General features: G+C 36.7%; 1 protein-coding gene across 2 annotated transcripts in view; it reads right to left on the bottom strand.

Moving 5' to 3' along the window:
- Nucleotides 1-16,941, bottom strand: part of THEMIS (thymocyte selection associated) — a 198,104-nt gene that overhangs the window by 11,391 nt on the left and 169,772 nt on the right. For both annotated transcript variants that reach the window (XM_043888562.1, XM_043888561.1), the window contains one exon: nucleotides 2,193-2,328. In XM_043888562.1, coding sequence (XP_043744497.1) covers nucleotides 2,193-2,328 — 136 coding nt within the window. The remainder of the gene's footprint in view (nucleotides 1-2,192; nucleotides 2,329-16,941) is intronic.

Here is a 16,941-nt window from a genome sequence, read left to right on the forward strand (position 1 = left end):
ATGGTTCCACTCCATCTAACTGAAAGAAGAAGGTCTGGGTGTCCAGAAGGGGCAAAACTGCAGAAGCAGCTTCCCTGTCTTAATGAGGCTTTGTTTGGTTTCGCTTTGCTTTCTCTGTGATATGCTACAGAGACTCTAAAACTGCCATTCTCACCCGAAGAGAATTTAGGAAATGACTGACTTGTGTCTAAAATTTTAAAAGAGGAGAAAACTCAGAAAGAGTATGATTTGTCCATCCTGAACCATCAGGTAGTTAATGAATATTCACAGATGAGCTACTCATTCAAAGTACAGTAAATGTTAAGTATAGATCCAAAGGGGCTTCCCTGCTGGCTCAGATGGTAAAGAATCTGCCTGCAATGCAGGACACCAGGGTTTGATCCCTGGATTGGGAAGATCCCCTGGAGAAGGGGACGGCAATCCACTCCAGAATCCTTGCCTGGAGAATCCCATGGACAGAGAAGCCTGGTGGGCTACAGTCCATGGGGCAGCAAGAGTCGGACACGTCTGGGCTACTAACACACATAGATTCAAAGAGCCTCTTTTTACTGAAGAAAATAGACTAAGTTTCACAGGACAAAAGTGAATTTTGAAGAATTATATTTCTGCTTTACTTTTGTGTTCTTGTTATGGAACTGTCACACAATTATAATTCACAATGAAGACAGACTCTATGATTTATCGTAATTTCAAATGGGAAAGCAAGTGAAAATGTTGCCCAGAGACATACACTGTGTAGTTTTTAAATAAATTCTTGTCGAAATTAATGTAAGAAAGCAGATTTCATTTTACTCTCTTGAGTAAAGTTAGAAAGTCGCACTTGCCTAGGACCATCAGTTTAACTCCAGGTCCTCTTTTTTCTTAAACCATCGATAACAGGCAATAGGTTCAAAGCAGTTCCTGCCCTGGTCTGTATCATACTCTGCACTGATTCATTCACAGCACAAACCTGGAGCTGTCATACAGCATCCCAGGAAGATTCACACACAGGGGAAGGTCAGATAATAAGTTTTCCAATGATTGAAACAAAAACTTTGATCTCAGCGATTGTGTTATCTGGTACTTTTTAGGATCCATAATCTTAAGGAAAAGAAAACAGTTTCCAATGAATTAATAATAGCCTGAGACTCAGCACACTGCAGCCAATTTTCGCTGCAGTAGTTGTTTCTTTTATAGTCACACTTGGTTAGTATTTGAAATTTGGAGGAATTGCAATATGCATGGTTTTCAAAGCCCTTTACAGAATTTCATTTTTATCATTCAGAAAGAGTCAATGAAAAGGTAATAAGAAAAGCTCTATGGGATATTTTTATAGGAGTGTCAGAAGCCAGTAAGTTAACTACATGAAAGAACCCAGATTGCACAGTCAGAGTTTGAGCAGAAACACTTCAGAGACTTTATATCTAGTATTTTGACTTTTACATGCCCTTGGAGGAAAAAAGAGTGCCGGCTACAAAATCAAATAAGGAGGGAAAAAGAACAAACCATATGCTTAAGCATAATTACAGTTTCAATTTTTCTACAAACGAAATGTGAAGTTTCAAAGATAAAGTGTAATAGAAATTGAGCTTCTTTGGTGTGTTTAAAAATATTGCCAAGAAAGAAAATTCTCATTTCCCTTGCTAACTTATCCCAGATTTCCACAATATGGAAGTTAGTCTGGGTAACTTAATTGAATGCTATCAACTTTTTGACAAGTCCATTTGCTCTTGTTTTGCTTTTAGTAGAGATGAAAAATATCGGAACACCGTCTCTATAAACTAAACTATTATAATTCAAGTCTGCATTAGGCTACCCATCTGACACTTTTTAAAATTAAAAGAATCTCAATTATCTTGACCTCTTCTCAAGCTGCTAGTCCTTCTTGTTAAATCTAGCAAACATTTAGCAATATTATTGTCATGATAATACAAGAAATGTTAGACTAAAAACACTTCCTTGGGCATGAAAATCATAAATGAGAAGAAAAATCTAATAACAGCAAACAATGAACAGATCTTTTGTCAATGTGTTTAATATTATGATTCACTTAAAACTAAATTTCAGTGAGATTCACAGGTCAGGGCTGTTGCTTTGACTGAGTCATATATTCCAAATAAAATGGTAACAAGAAGCTGTACATTTTGCCTTTGTCATAAAGGCAGTTAAAACCAGTATCATGTGGCTTAACCAACCTGTGGTTGCATCAGTACCTGTTACTGCAGTTGCCTCAGTCTTTCTCTTCTGTTTCTCCAGATCAGCCAAATCATTTTGACAACCAGCTGGTACTTTTGAGTCCAGACCAACTTGATTTAAGTACAGTTTCTTGGATCTGTCTACGTGGACACTCTGAAATGACACAGACCAGAGTGATTGATTTTACAAGTAAATTATCAGTCCAAAATGAACGCTTCCCAGTGTATGACAAGGATAGTTATCATATGGCGAGTTATTTCTGTATATCTGAAATCAAACAGTCCATATGTCAAAGTGGGTTACAGATTATATCTTCATCAATATACTTTGGTAATCTAGGTGTTGAATTTTTGAGGCAATCTAGGTGATTCAATTAACAAGTCCTCTCAGATGCAGAATATTATCTTCAAAACCCATTTGTTTATATTACTTTCTTCTTATGAAGCTTATAAAATATTGTTTACTTCATTTTTATTCTTAATAATTTAGTAATGCAGACTTTCATTATATGTTACATAATTACTTATTGTATAATGAAGAACAGGTTTCACTTCTGTATTATCTACACATTTTATATCATAAAACTAATCACAATATTTACTTTAAAATAACCTACACTTTTATCAACATTGTCCAAGTATGACAAAGCTCCTCTAGTCAATTTTAGAATGGCAACTCATCATAGCAATGAATTATTAAGGTAAAACATCAATGGACTCTAAAACACATCTCACTTATAAGAAATGTCATAGTGTTTGATGTTGCCCTGACATACTGTATGCTTCAAAAGAATCATCAGATAGGAGCAAGCACTAAATTGAATTTTCAATTTAAATAAGAAATTGAATTTTCAGCACATTGCTCCTTACTGAAATTCAGATTAGAAGTTTTTCAGCTTGGATATGATTACAAAATATTCAGACATTCATGGAGTCAAAAGCAGCTGATCAATTTTGGCCATCCACACTAGCCATGTTGGTTCACTAAAGAGTAGGATAATGAACAACTTCCCTTAGGTTCCTCTTACAGACTGTATACAGCATTAAATTCATTAAAACTTCATTAAAAGCTTGAATCAAAGGCTTTTAAAGTTTGGGAAGAGCCATTAAGGAAATTAGGGTCCTTCACAATTAAACAATATACCCAAATTAACAGAATGAACAGTGCCTCAGGAATATGTCTCCCAACCCTTAGTCCAGTGCTCTTCCATCACTCGTTGACCCATGTATTCACTCAATGGACCAGTTGTACCAATGGCCCCAATTCTTGCTCCTCTCTGTATGCATGTTCTTCCTGTATGATTTTGCACTGCCTTCTTACTCTGACTTTTGATTTGTCCACGTGACTTTTGCTAGACCAACAGGAAGTTGACACATGTGACACAGAGTTGAAAATGCTTGCACAGTTGGTCTTACTCATGGGTGTCCTTCCCCTACATCATGAGAACATGCCCAGACTAGCCTTCTGCAGGTTGAACAGGACAGGAATTAGAGTCCGGTTACCCCAGTCATCCTGGTTGAGACAACTAAGGGCTAGAAGAGTCTTAAATATTTGGTTAAACCCAACCAGATGAGCTAAAACTAACTCAGGTCAGCTGAATTCCAGAGCCTCATGAAAAATGTGTTTATCTGGATGCCACTAAGTTTTCCTGGTGAGCGAACAGCATTGTGTGACAATAGATAACTGGTACATCCAACAACCATTTATATTTAGTATCCCAGATACTGGGAACATTGTGAGAATACAAACATAAATATAAATAGTCTCAGACTCTAAGTTGTTCAACTATAATTTCTTAAACCAGTGGTCCCCAACTTTTTTGTCACCAGGGGCTGGTTTAATGGAAGGCAATGTTTCCATGGACCAGGGTAAGGGGGAGTGGTTTCAGGATGATTCAAGTGCATTACATTTATTGTGTACTTTATTTCTATTATTATTACATCAGCTCCACCTCAGATCATAAGACATTAGATCCCGGAAGTTGGGGATCCATGTTTAGATCTCTGCCAACTATTTAGGCAGAGAATTAGAAGAGTACAGTCATTTGTTGGTAATTCTCAAATTCCTTCTTCTTTTTTTTAAGAGCTCTGCTTTGTATTGAATGTGTTACTAAAGAGATTTAGTCAAAAAGACCAAAGCTCATGTCATCATCAGACTCTTCAGATTCTTTCTTTGCTTCTACTTTTTCCCTCAGTGGGGGCAGCAGTGCTGGATGGGGCCGGACCTCCTTCTGGGTCTGGTCCACCAGCTCCCACATTGCAGATGAGGTTCCTGACACTGACACTGGCCAAAGCCTTTGCCAAAAAGCCTGGCCAATTTAATGACAAAAGATGGAATCCTGATGATATTATGAGGACAACTCAAAAGATCACAGCTTGAATATTGATATTAACTAGAACTAAGCCACTGTTCTTCTTTATATTTGACTCATCCACAGCCCATAAAAGCTAAGTCCATCACTTGACATGAATTTTTAAAATTATTTTCAAGCCTGTAGTACCTCATAGCTTTGAAAAAAAAATACTTTCCTGATTTTGAATTAGATACTTTGGAAAATATATTATTATCTCAAGTTATTAGATGAGTATTTAATCATGGTACTTAGTACTGAGAAGTACTCCGCAGTAAATTAGGTTCAACAAGGAATGCAGTTTCCTACTTTTTCATACCAAATTCAATTGATGACATTAAAACACTGAGGAGAAAATGTTAGAAAAGTTCATGCAAATTATGTAACTAATGTATATCAGAGAAGAATGCAGAATTTAAATAAAATTCTTAAACCTGAAAGCTTAACATGAAAGGCTGAGGAAAGAAAATGAACTCTTGATCAGAATGGGTCAATTATTACAAAAGCCTGGAGCTTCTTGGTGTAAACCTCTGGGCAGGTTGAACATTTTATATATATCAGCATTTCAACAATTAAAAACCCCACTTTGCTAGAGACAGTACCCACTTTTTGATCTCTTCTAGTGAAGCTCAGTGAAGCTTTCCAAGCTCTTCTTTGCTTTAGTTATTACAGGTGAGCTCCTGTTCCCAGGTCTGAATGAAAAGGGAGGTACTCATCTTTTAAGCTACTAACTCTGCCACATCCTCTAAACCCTGTTCCCTTAGCCCTTCCCTCCAGACCCCTGAGTCTTTAAACCATCCCCAGGTATTGATTTTGTGCTACAGTAAAATTTCCATAATGCTCCATTTTTTCAGTGCCAATTGCTCTTCATTGAGGACCGGTTCACCACCCACCCCACCCACCCTCCACCCCCCACCCCCCACCCCCCACCTCTCACTCTGCCCTGTGGCTTTCTCTCCTTCTTTCCTATCTCTCAAGTTCTTCCACTGGGCCTTCAGAACTTTGCTCTATGGTTTGCAAATTTCACCGCATACTTAACTTTCTTTCAGAACATTGTCTCTACCTTCCAACCAATCTTGACTAAAATTCCATTCTTCACTAAGGACAGCACTTGCATCGCAAATGACAATGGGGCTTATTCTTCCACACCCTAGATACCCTCAGGTTGAAGATGCTCTGGCCCCTAGTGCTTATGTTAATTTGGTGTGCAGAATATTTTAAATGAGTTTTGTGTGTGTTAAGTCACTTCAGTTGTGTCCGACTCTGTGAGACCCTATGGACTGTAGCCCATCCATGGGATTCTCTAGGCAAGAACACTGGAGTGGGTTGTCATGCCCTCCCCTTAAATGAGTATAAGATTGAATAAATGGATGTCCTTACCTCTTTGAAAAAATCCCTGTTGCTCTGTTATTCCTGCCATCTATCTATGCACTATCTCCATTATTGTTGGTACCATCTGTCCACTAATCTCTAGTCACAGTTCATTCTTCATAAAAAGACTGGATTATTTCTCTTCAAGCCCCACGATCCCAAGTGATGCTCATACCTATATACATATTCCTTTCAGCACCCTGACTGGATCTCCTTATTACAAATAAACTTTTCATTTCTTTTCCTTAGCCTTTCACTTCCAGAGTCACATCTGAAATCTGACATAACCTGAACATTTTCCACTTTCAAAATCACTAAATGTCCTCCTTTCTCCACTAATCTCCCATCCTCAAGTCCAGTGTCTCTCTATACTCCATCCAGTGTTCTCATTTCCCAGAGTGCTTTTGTCCCCAGGACTATTTCTGGGTCTCATTGGGACCTCAGATCTGATGATCCCTCTATTTTCTCTATGTCCAGTAGCCTTCCAGCTCTATAATCCCACCCCCTACCTTCTCTCTTGTGACTCTGCTACGTTGTTCACCTAGAATGTTCTTCACAAATGCTTCCTCATTACTTTTACTAAGTCTGGAGTTCCTACCTATTTTTCATCACCATGTAATCTTTAGCTAGCAACATTTTTTCCAAATCTTTGAGAAACTTATACTTCTACTGAAATGCAATTTTCCCAAATACAATCAAACAACAGTTAGCTTCATGTTTAATATCTATCTTTTGATTAAAATAGAAATGCACTGAAAATAAAGATGATGCCTTTACTATTTATAGTCCTTATTTTGGCATTTAAATATAGTATTAAATAACTATAAATTAAACAAACAAAGAAATGCATGAATAAAATACAGACAATTTTTATGACATTTAAAGAAAAAGAGGCCCGCTTATCAATGACCAATACACAGTCACATGTTCATATGTTAAGAGTGATAGCCACTCACTCTTAATAGTAAAACTTATTATATAGTTGAAAGGCACACATATTTTAACTTCTTTTATCCATTAAAAAAACACATCATAAATCCTGTGCTTTAAGTGAACTTACTGTTGCAATCACTGCAAACACTATGTTATGTAACATCTCATGTATTTCTCTGATTCATGTTAGACAGTCACTATGTATGGAAATTATAAATCAAATAATGGTGATGACAGGGAAAGTGAGAATCTGAGAACTGAGTATGTCTAAACAGTGGCCCCATATTCCCAAGGCATGAAATTGTGGCCTAACAATAATAGAAGAAATAAAACCCTCTGCTTGGCACTGCTGCAGTGATATCAAGCTTTCAACCTGAAGATCAAGTCCAAGAAAAGTGAGAAAAATAAGATGTGTGCAAACAATAGAGAGGAACACAGATAAATCTGACCTGGCAGTCGTTGGGCCTTTGTGACCACTCTATAGTACTTCAAAAGTAGATCCTGTTCATTTTGTGTAATTTCCATTTAACTTGTCATTAGAAATGAGTCATTAGCATCCTGTCTGCTAGTATAAAATGAGTATTAAATTATTTGTCATGTTATTCTTGGCTTGCAGTTTAAGTGCTGCTTTTAGTGTTCCTGCTGAAAGCAATGATCCAATTACAAGATATTGGATATTTTTCTCATGCACAAAGAAAGGAGCAAATAAACACTGTCCCAAAAAAGTTAACCCAGATAGCCATGGAAAAAAAATTGAAAGACTTTTTCAAATCTATCTTTCGTCTCATACCTTAGGCCATGTTGTTGGGTAAAAATTACCCTTTTCCAAACAAGCCATTGAGATTCCCAGTTTGTGATTATATTCGCTTGTCTTTTCTCCCCAAGGGCAAACAAGGCTTGCTTTTTCTTAGAAAGCCACAGAGGGACTTCTTGGCCCAGGAACTAAACATCATCTACATTTAAAATGATGTGAAATATCCCAGTTAAAATCCATCATTCTCTTAACAGACTTTAAAAAGTGACCTCCTTCTCTGCTTATATAAATAACTTCTCTTTTACACTGCCTGTACTTTTTCATTTCAGGGTAGTGAATTCAAGGGATACTTGAGAAGAAATTTCAAATGTGAAATATTCAGGAAAAAATTTCTCATGAACTTTATTCCTCAGAATTAAATTCTACTTAAAACAAAAAGGTAACAATAATTTGAGCCTATACGTTAAAATAAATAAGCAAAGACCAAAATCTAATCACAAGAAATATAGGTTTGCTGTGCACATTCAAATTATCACTCCAGGAGAACATGTAATCCTCTATGTAGTCTGTGTTCTAGTATGTGTGTGTTCTTTTTGGTTCATTTATGGTTGAATCACCATAAATAATTTAGAAGGTTATCAAGTGGTTTGGAAAAAGTAATAAATTTCTCATTGTGCACTATAAAGATTTAATTAAATGGAGACAAATGTTTGGTATTTTTCCTGAGGAAAATATTTAAATAAGCAAGAATATCAACTGAAAAATAATCTAAAGTTGATCATCCATAAAAATAGTCCTCTGTTTCAGACAATAATTTGAGGTTTCATACAATCATCCATTTACACAAATTAACTGTTTTTTCCTGCAAAGAAAACATTCTCTGTACCAGTTGAAAGAGAATGCTTTTGACCTTGCTTTGTCCAATTCCAAAGACAAACCATCTCTGAAACCTTTTCAGTCCCTTCCAGCCTTAGGCTGTTTGCAAGGGGGTTGCCCAGGCCTGTGGTATGCATGCCCATTGGAAGCCCATTGGAAGCCCACCTTCCCTTCCATTCCCAGAACTTCAGGCTGTGGCCTGTCTGGCATTTCTGAGACCCTTTGCTGGCTGGCATCACTCACCCCTCTCAGCCAGGGCTCTTCCCTTCTCTACCATACACACCTTCTTTGCGCCCTGGGATCACACTGGCCGGACTCTGAGCTGGCAGCTGACTGAGGGCCTCAGCAACAGTCCCAGGTGCATGCACACATGTGGCTTGACACTTAGATGCTATTGGGCCTAATTGTAGTTAACAGGTGGGACCAAGGCCTCTTATCCCAGCCTGCTCCAAGGACTGCCCAGAAGCTTAGACATTTAAAAGAGCTGGGGTTTTCTATTTGCCTTGTCCTTTCCCTTGGGTCAGAAAAGAGACAACTGGCCCATGGAAAACAAAGATGCCTGTATCTGCTTCCCTAGCTGCCCTGATAAGAGATGAGAGTCTTCCATCTCTGCCCTTCAGGGCCCTCCACTTCCTGCTGGACTTGCTGGGGCCAGATCCAAAGGAGACTATCCCTCTTAGAACTATGATTAGAGATTTTATCATGTATCATATATCACAAATCACACCAGGCTCTCTGGGAAAGAAATCCTTCAGTTTTTACTAAGCCTACTTTAAGCCTACTTTCAAAGACCTGTTTCCAGAACATATTATGTACCAAAGGAAGTTAATAAGAACTAATATATTTCATTGATCATCCATATAAATCATTCAGCAGTTTTCCTCTGCTGAAAACTGGCAACTAGATAATTTGACATCTACAAGTCCTACCATCTTAATTTGATGTTTATTTGGCCACTGTCTTGGCAAAAAAAAAAAAAAAAAAATCATAGTTTACAGATGCAAGAAGAACTCAATATAATAATACACTTCGATTGAAAGAAATTAATTTAAGAATTTTCCTCCAGAGTTTCAGGGCAGAGAACCTCTTCACACTGTTCTGTCGAGCTCAATTCGATCTACTTCTTGCCACTCTAATTTTCTATGAATTAAGCCAAAGACGAAATGGAAACTTGAGGTAATGCTTGACCAACATATCTTTATTTTAAAATAAGGTCAGAGGAGATAGTTACTCTGTACATTTGTTATACAAATAATGAAATAAATGAGAAGTCTGGCTGCCCTCAAAAGATGTTAGACTTATTAGATAATGGACAAGTAACAGTAAAAGTTTTTACTGTTTTAGAGGGGCTGTGACAACTGCATTCCCTAGAAAATACAGCTGTTGGCTTACTTACAGTGTTACTATTGTGAACACAGGAATAGCTCTTTGCGCAGAAATATATTTTCTTCTTTTTCGTTATTTGGCCTTCCTGAAAGTTTTAAGATGATTAATTCATGTGGTTATCATAACTTTCACGGCTCCTATTTTAATTGGAAAATCCTAACTCTTTAGACTTTGTAAGGGCAATTTGTGGCCAAAGGGCAGGAAAATTAATCTTAATTTGAATTAGAGAAACAGAAATTCTAGCAACATAAATTATGTGACACATTTTTTGTTTAGATTAGTTTTGGTGAAATTAGTTTTGAATCAGTGGACGTACGAATAGCATTTGAAAAATGTCCAGTAGAGCAAGGCTTGATGCAGATGGCAGATGGGAACTGCAGTCTACCATATAATAGTTCTGTATCTAGAAAAATAATTTAAAATTCATTTCTTAAAAATTACATTTGAAACCATTTTAACCTTCTGGGTATTAAAACGCAGGCTTTCACAAGGATCTTTGAAAGTCATCCATCCTGGCAACTTGATTTAAAACATTTCTATACTATTAATTGAGCCAGCAACAGCTTTGATGAGTATGAGTCATCTATTTCTTCAGGTATTTGCATTCTATGAAATGCAAAATGGCACTCTTACCACCAAAGTGGTATTAATGAAAAAATCTCCTGCTCTTTTGAAAGAGTGCCCAACACAGGATGTCTTCCTCGAAGGCTGCTTCCCACCTCCTCACCTCAAGCCTGGCCACACTTCTGTGAAACCCGTTCCCCATAAGGCTGCTGTCTGACCTCTTCCTGCTCACACACCCCATTCTCTATGCCCTTTATAAAGCGTGCTCTCGTACCACCATCCAACAACGTCTCTAAATTTCTTGCACAATCTTGGCACGATCCCTCCATCATCTCTAGGATCCTCTCCCACTGTGCTCACAATGTTCTCTTCAGCTCCTGGCCTGCTCTTTGCCATCCCTCTAATCAAAACGACATCAGAGGACTTAACATTTCATGCCTCTGTAGCACTTTTATTTTTTACTCATTTTTTTTTTAAGTCTCTTGTAAGTACAGTTAGAACTTGGATCTCACTGTCCCTCAGAGTTTCTCCATCATCCAGATCTTGGGTTCCAGCACTCTCCTCTGCACACACTCTTACTTAGCCCTATTCTGCCCTCTCAGTCTTCAGTTCACTTTTTCCTTCTAGCTTCCTCCTTATCTCACTTGTTTTCCTACCCAAGGGATCCTTGGAACCCACGTTAACAGTTTTTTCTCACTGTGGTTGTTAAGATTTTCATTTTCTATTCCACTCATTTTGCCAATTCCTAGAAGTCACTTTCTGTTCTCTCACTTCCCGAAAGGTGGCTCATTGCTGTTAGGTTTTTTTTTTTTTTCCAAGTCTTATAATTTTCCCATTTGTCTCTGACATAAATTCATGTTGCCTGGTGACATTGGGTCCTCAATATTACTCAGCAATCTGAGGATCTCTACTTCAGTTCCTTGTGAGGCATCCATAGACGATGTTTCAAAATCTTTCCTTCCTTTATCAAGCTGAAGTTGCAACCTGGCATTCCTCAATCATAGAATGGTATTTAATCAGTTAATTCAATAACAGCTATTTGAAATCAACTTCCACAACTTTCCTTGTCTTTGCTTAGAAAGTCAGTTAAGCTCTCTTCTTTCTCATTGACTTGCAAAATGTCCTGTCCACTTTCTAAAGTATGTTCCATTTCTCCGACTGTGACCCTTTCTTTCCCGCCTCTCCCTGTCTCAATTACTATGCCCACTTCTACACTATTTTCTGACTCTGCCTCTCCACTGCTTTGTTCATTTTCTGCCAGACTTTAGTGAGAGTGGACTATTCTTCTTGCTCCTTTCCTTCTCTCTTACTCATGTATTAACAGATATTTACTGCATAGAATCTGGTTTCTGTGCCTGCCACTTGACTAAAAATATTTTCACCAATAACTTTCTCATCATCAGTCATAAATCCCATGGCCTTTCCTCAGACCTCATGGTTCCTGAGCTTTCTGCTGCACATAACTCTATTACCAACCTCATCATTTTTTAAGAAATGCTTTCCCCTCAGTCTTCACAAACACTGTACTCTCTTCTCTCTTGGACCCTCATTCACTCATCTCTTTCATCATCTTTTCTCTTTCCTACCAACCTTTAAATCAGCAATCTTTAAACCATTCTGATTGCATGTTTTTAATAATAAAAAATTTAAGCATAAAACATAAATGTGATGCATGTATTTGTTGCTATTGCTCAGTCGCTAAGTCATGTCTGACTCTATGTGGTCCTAGGGACTGTGGTCTGCCAGGCTCCTCTGGCCCCAGGATTCTCTAGGCAAAAATACTAGAGTGGGTTGCCATTTCGTTCTCCAGGGGATGCATGTGCAAATACACAAAATTTTACATATGTACTCTACTAGTATATATGAATTTATGTATATTTACTATACAACATATGATTATAAAACAAAGTAGAAATTTACTAAAGTTGAAGTAAAAATATTTTAAGCAAAATTTTATTTCATTTATTAATAACACAGAAAAATGCTGGAATAGTTTTCATTATTTTTTAAATCTTGATTTAACACTTTGTGATACAGCAATTCAATTGTTTCCTTCATAATTAAGTTGATTTATATACTGAGTTTAAGTGGGTGTCACCAATGAAAAGTAGTGCTTCACAAAAATACATTGATCTAAATGGAAACAGTACCTTGTTAATTGCTCTCACTAAATCATGATGCTTATATTTCAACAAAGTCTACTAATTTTGCAAAGATAATGTAGTACATGTAGTACAGCTAGTAATACCCTATTTTTCCTAACATACAACTCTTTTTTAAAACCCAAACAGACTTGAGCTGTCTATTAATTAAGATTTTAAATACTGTGTTCAAAACCCACTGAAATTCTTTGGAAATGTTTGTAAATGATTAAAAATTTTGTTTCTAAGTTTTTAAAGTTTGTAAGATGAGAGGTTTTTTATGTTGAAAGCTGTTTTCAGGAATTAAAGCACTTAGCTTCGGAAATATTTTTTAAAGCATCCTTTAAAAAATATTCCTTATAAGTGATTCTTAGTTATTTTTTGTCTTTTTTATTGAAAGGCCAGCTCAAATGTGTACATATGTATCCCTCTAGGTTATAGACAACCAACAGGCAATTGGAATCATGGATTAGGTAGGCAAATTTGAACACTTGATTTACTGTAAAATAGATCTTAATAAATCTTCAGTTTTGGAAAAAATAACTTGCTGTCAGATAATTTATAAATAAATCTTTATATAGCACAAAAAAAATGCCATAATCATTCCCCCCTCACAAAGTGTAGTGAGTTGAGGATCCTACTACATTTTTTACTTTTGTTTCTATAAATTAACCATATTCAAAACATGCTGTAGAACTTTGTAAACTTCTGGCTACAATTTCTTTGCTATAGTAACTTGCATATAATGACCCTGGGAGTACATTTCATATGCGGATTCACCACTCTAAGCCTCCTGTAGGATTTAAAAATTCTAGATAAGGGAGCTCCTCTATCAACTAGTTGAACTTCATTCACCAATAAAGCAATGCTTTTACTAAAGAAATCATTAAGGGAGAGAATCATGGCTTCTCCAGTGCATTAAAAAATACTTCATGGGTTCCATTATTGAAGCACAATCTAGCAAAACAAATGAACATACATGTCAGGAAAAATTGAGCTCTCACACAAGTTCATAGAAAATTTCCCTCACTGAGTCATTTGTTTGAATAAATAATAATAATAGCTAACATTTATTTTGTGCTTACTAAGTGTCAGGCACCATATTCTATGCCTTTTACATGTACTAGCATATTAAAATCTTAAGCATTTTTCTATACATCTTATAAGATTATTTTCATAAAAAGAAATGGTTTTAATTTGTCACCATATTGCTTCTTTGTGTTACATTAGCCATTTTTAGGAAGAACTAGTTTACACAATAATGTGTAATTTTTTTCCTTACTACTATTAGAAAAACTCAAGTTAACATTAATTATAGTGACTTTTAAGTACAATGAAGTACTAGATTTAGAATAGCATAATTATAAACAGCACTGAAAACCTATAGACAACCTTGGACTGTAGCCCAGTGGGTTTCTCTGTCCATGGAACTTTTCAGGCAAGATACTGGAGCAGGTTGCCGTCTCCTATTCCAGGGGATTTTCCTAGCTTAGGGATTGACCCTGCAGCACTTGCATTTCCTGAATTGGCAGATGGATTCTTAAATTGACAGTTTTTTTCTGTAATTAAAAAAGATTGTTCATTTTGTGAGATCTGATTTTATTTAAACTAGAAAATAGAGTTTTTGAACACCTTGATCAGGTTTATCAAATCCGCAGTGCAGTGCAATTCCCTGAAATCCAGGGCGCCACCATGTACCTAGGCAGAGTCCCATCTTAGGGATATCTAATCTCTTAAAACAGAAGCAAGACCCAGTGACCCAGAACTGCTCTATAATTTGAGTTGGCAATGATCATCAACAGCAGCCAACTTTATAAAAACAAACCAAAACCTACTACACAGCAGACAGAACTCTACTCAATGCTCTGTGGCAACCTAAACGGGAAGAAATCCAAAAAAGAGGCTATTTAAACACACAGCTGATTTGTTCTGCTATACGGTAGGAACTAATGACAACATTGTAAAGCAAATACACTCTAATAAAAAAAATTTTTAATAAATAAAAACAAAAGACAACCAGATATTATGTACCTCCTCTTTATGGAGTAGTCCTTCCAAAAAATCAAATCTGAATCTTCCAAGCTTCAAGAGTCAACTAACAATGTATAAGAAAACATGTCAGAAGAACATCTTCAAAGGAAGCCAACTCACAGGCAAAGCAATCTTAGAATGAATGACATCTAGAATATATTTCATCTAGATTATATGGCAGAAAGAAAAGAAGAATGAAAAAGTCTCTTGATAAGGTGAAAGAACAGAGTGAAAAACACTGGCTTAACACTCAACATACAAAAAACTAAAATCATGACATCCGGTCCCATCACATCATGGCGAATAGATGGAGAAAAAGTGGAAACAATTACAGATTTTATTTTCTTGGGCTTCAAAATCACTGCAGCCATGAAATTCAAAGACACTTGCTCCTTGAAAGAAAAGCTATGACAGTGTATTAAAAACGTGGACAGCTTATTAAAAAGCAGAGACATCACTTTGCAGACAATGATCTGTATACACAAAGCTACGGTTTTTCCAGTAGTCATGTGTGGATGTGAGAGACAGACCATAAAGAAGGCTGAGCACTGAAGAATTGATGGGTTTGAGCTGCAGTGTTGAAGAAGACTCTTGAGAGTCCCTTGGACAGCAAGGAGATCAAACCAGTCAATGCTAAAGAAAAACAGCCCTGAATATTGGAAGGACTGATGCTGAAACTGAAGCTCCAATACGTTGGCCTCCTGACGTGAAGAGTCAACTCGTTGGAGTAGAGCCTGATACCGGAAAAGACTGAGGGTAGGAGGAGAAGAGGGTGGCAGAGGATGGGATAGTTGGATGGCATCATTGACTCAACGGACATGTGTTTGAGCAAACTCTGGGAGATAATGAAGGTAAGGAAGCCTGGCATGCTGCAGTCCACGGCGTCTCAAAGAATCAGACTGAACAGCAAAAACAAGATTATATGGCTTGTGGTAGACCAAGGTGAAAACTGATACACAGAAATCCTATGTGAAGTACAAGAAATCTAAAAAGAGAAGGTGCTTGGTAAAGAACTAAAATATCACAGTTAATTTCAGTTTCTACACAATTGCTCTATTTAACTGGCAAAAGAAAAGCATTTCCACTCTTGAAACCACAGGGATACATTTGGTAAAATTCGCGCTGTAGAAAACTATAGAACTAATCCAGTTTCTCAAACAAAGTGAGAAAAAACAGAAAGAAATCTATAGATTAAAAGAGACTTTAAAGCATGTCATTCAATTCTAATCTTTACATTTTATTTAGAGAAAACATTTAATAGAGAGCCAGGCAAATGTGAATTCTAACTTGATAATAACATTCAGGCATTATTGCTAATGTTGTCAGGAATATAACAAAATTGTTTAAGAATCTGTATCTTTTAGAGATATCCACTGAAATATTTGGTGTATAATGGCCTATGTGGGAAAATAATCTAAAAGAGTGTATATAAGGACTTCCCTAGGAGGCTAAAAAACACGCTTCTGAATAACCAACAAATCTTAGAAGAAATCAAAAAAGAAATCAAAATATGCATAGAAATGAATGAAAATGAAAACACAACAACCCAAAACCTATGGGACACTGTAAAAGCAGTGCTAAGGGGAAGGTTCATAGCATTACAGGCTTACATCAAGAAACAAGAAAAAAGCCAAATAAATAACCTAACTCTACACCTAAAGCAATTAGAGAAGGAAGAAATGAAGAACCCCAGAGTTAGCAGAAGGAAAGGAATCTTAAAAATTAGAGCAGAAATAAATGCAAAAGAAACTAAAGAGACCATAGCAAAAATCAACGAAGCTAAAAGCTGGTTTTTTGAAAAAATAAACAAAATTGACAAACCATTAGCAAGACTCATTAAGAAACAAAGAGAGAAGAACCAAATTAACAAAATTAGAAATGAAAATGGAGAGATCACAACAGACAACACTGAAATACAAAGGATCATAAGAGACTACTACCAGCAGCTCTATGCCAATAAAATGGACAACTTGGATGAAATGGACAAATTCTTAGAAAAGTATAACCTTCCAAAACTGAACCAGGAAGAAATAGAAGATCTTAACAGACCCATCACAAGCAAGGAAATCGAAACTGTAATCAAAAATCTTCCAGCAAACAAAAGCCCAGGACCAGATGGCTTCACAGCTGAATTCTACCAAAAATTTAGAGAAGAGCTAACACCTATCTTACTCAAACTCTTCCAGAAAATTGCAGAGGAAGGTAAACTTCCACACTCATTCTATGAGGCCACCATCACCCTAATTCCAAAACCAGACAAAGATGCCGCAAAAAAAGAAAACTACAGGCCAATATCACTGATGAACATAGATGCAAGAATCCTTAACAAAATTCTAGCAAACAGAATCCAACAACATATT

The sequence above is a fragment of the Cervus elaphus genome, chromosome 26 (genome assembly GCF_910594005.1).
Source record: "Cervus elaphus chromosome 26, mCerEla1.1, whole genome shotgun sequence".
NCBI lineage: Eukaryota > Metazoa > Chordata > Mammalia > Artiodactyla > Cervidae > Cervus > Cervus elaphus.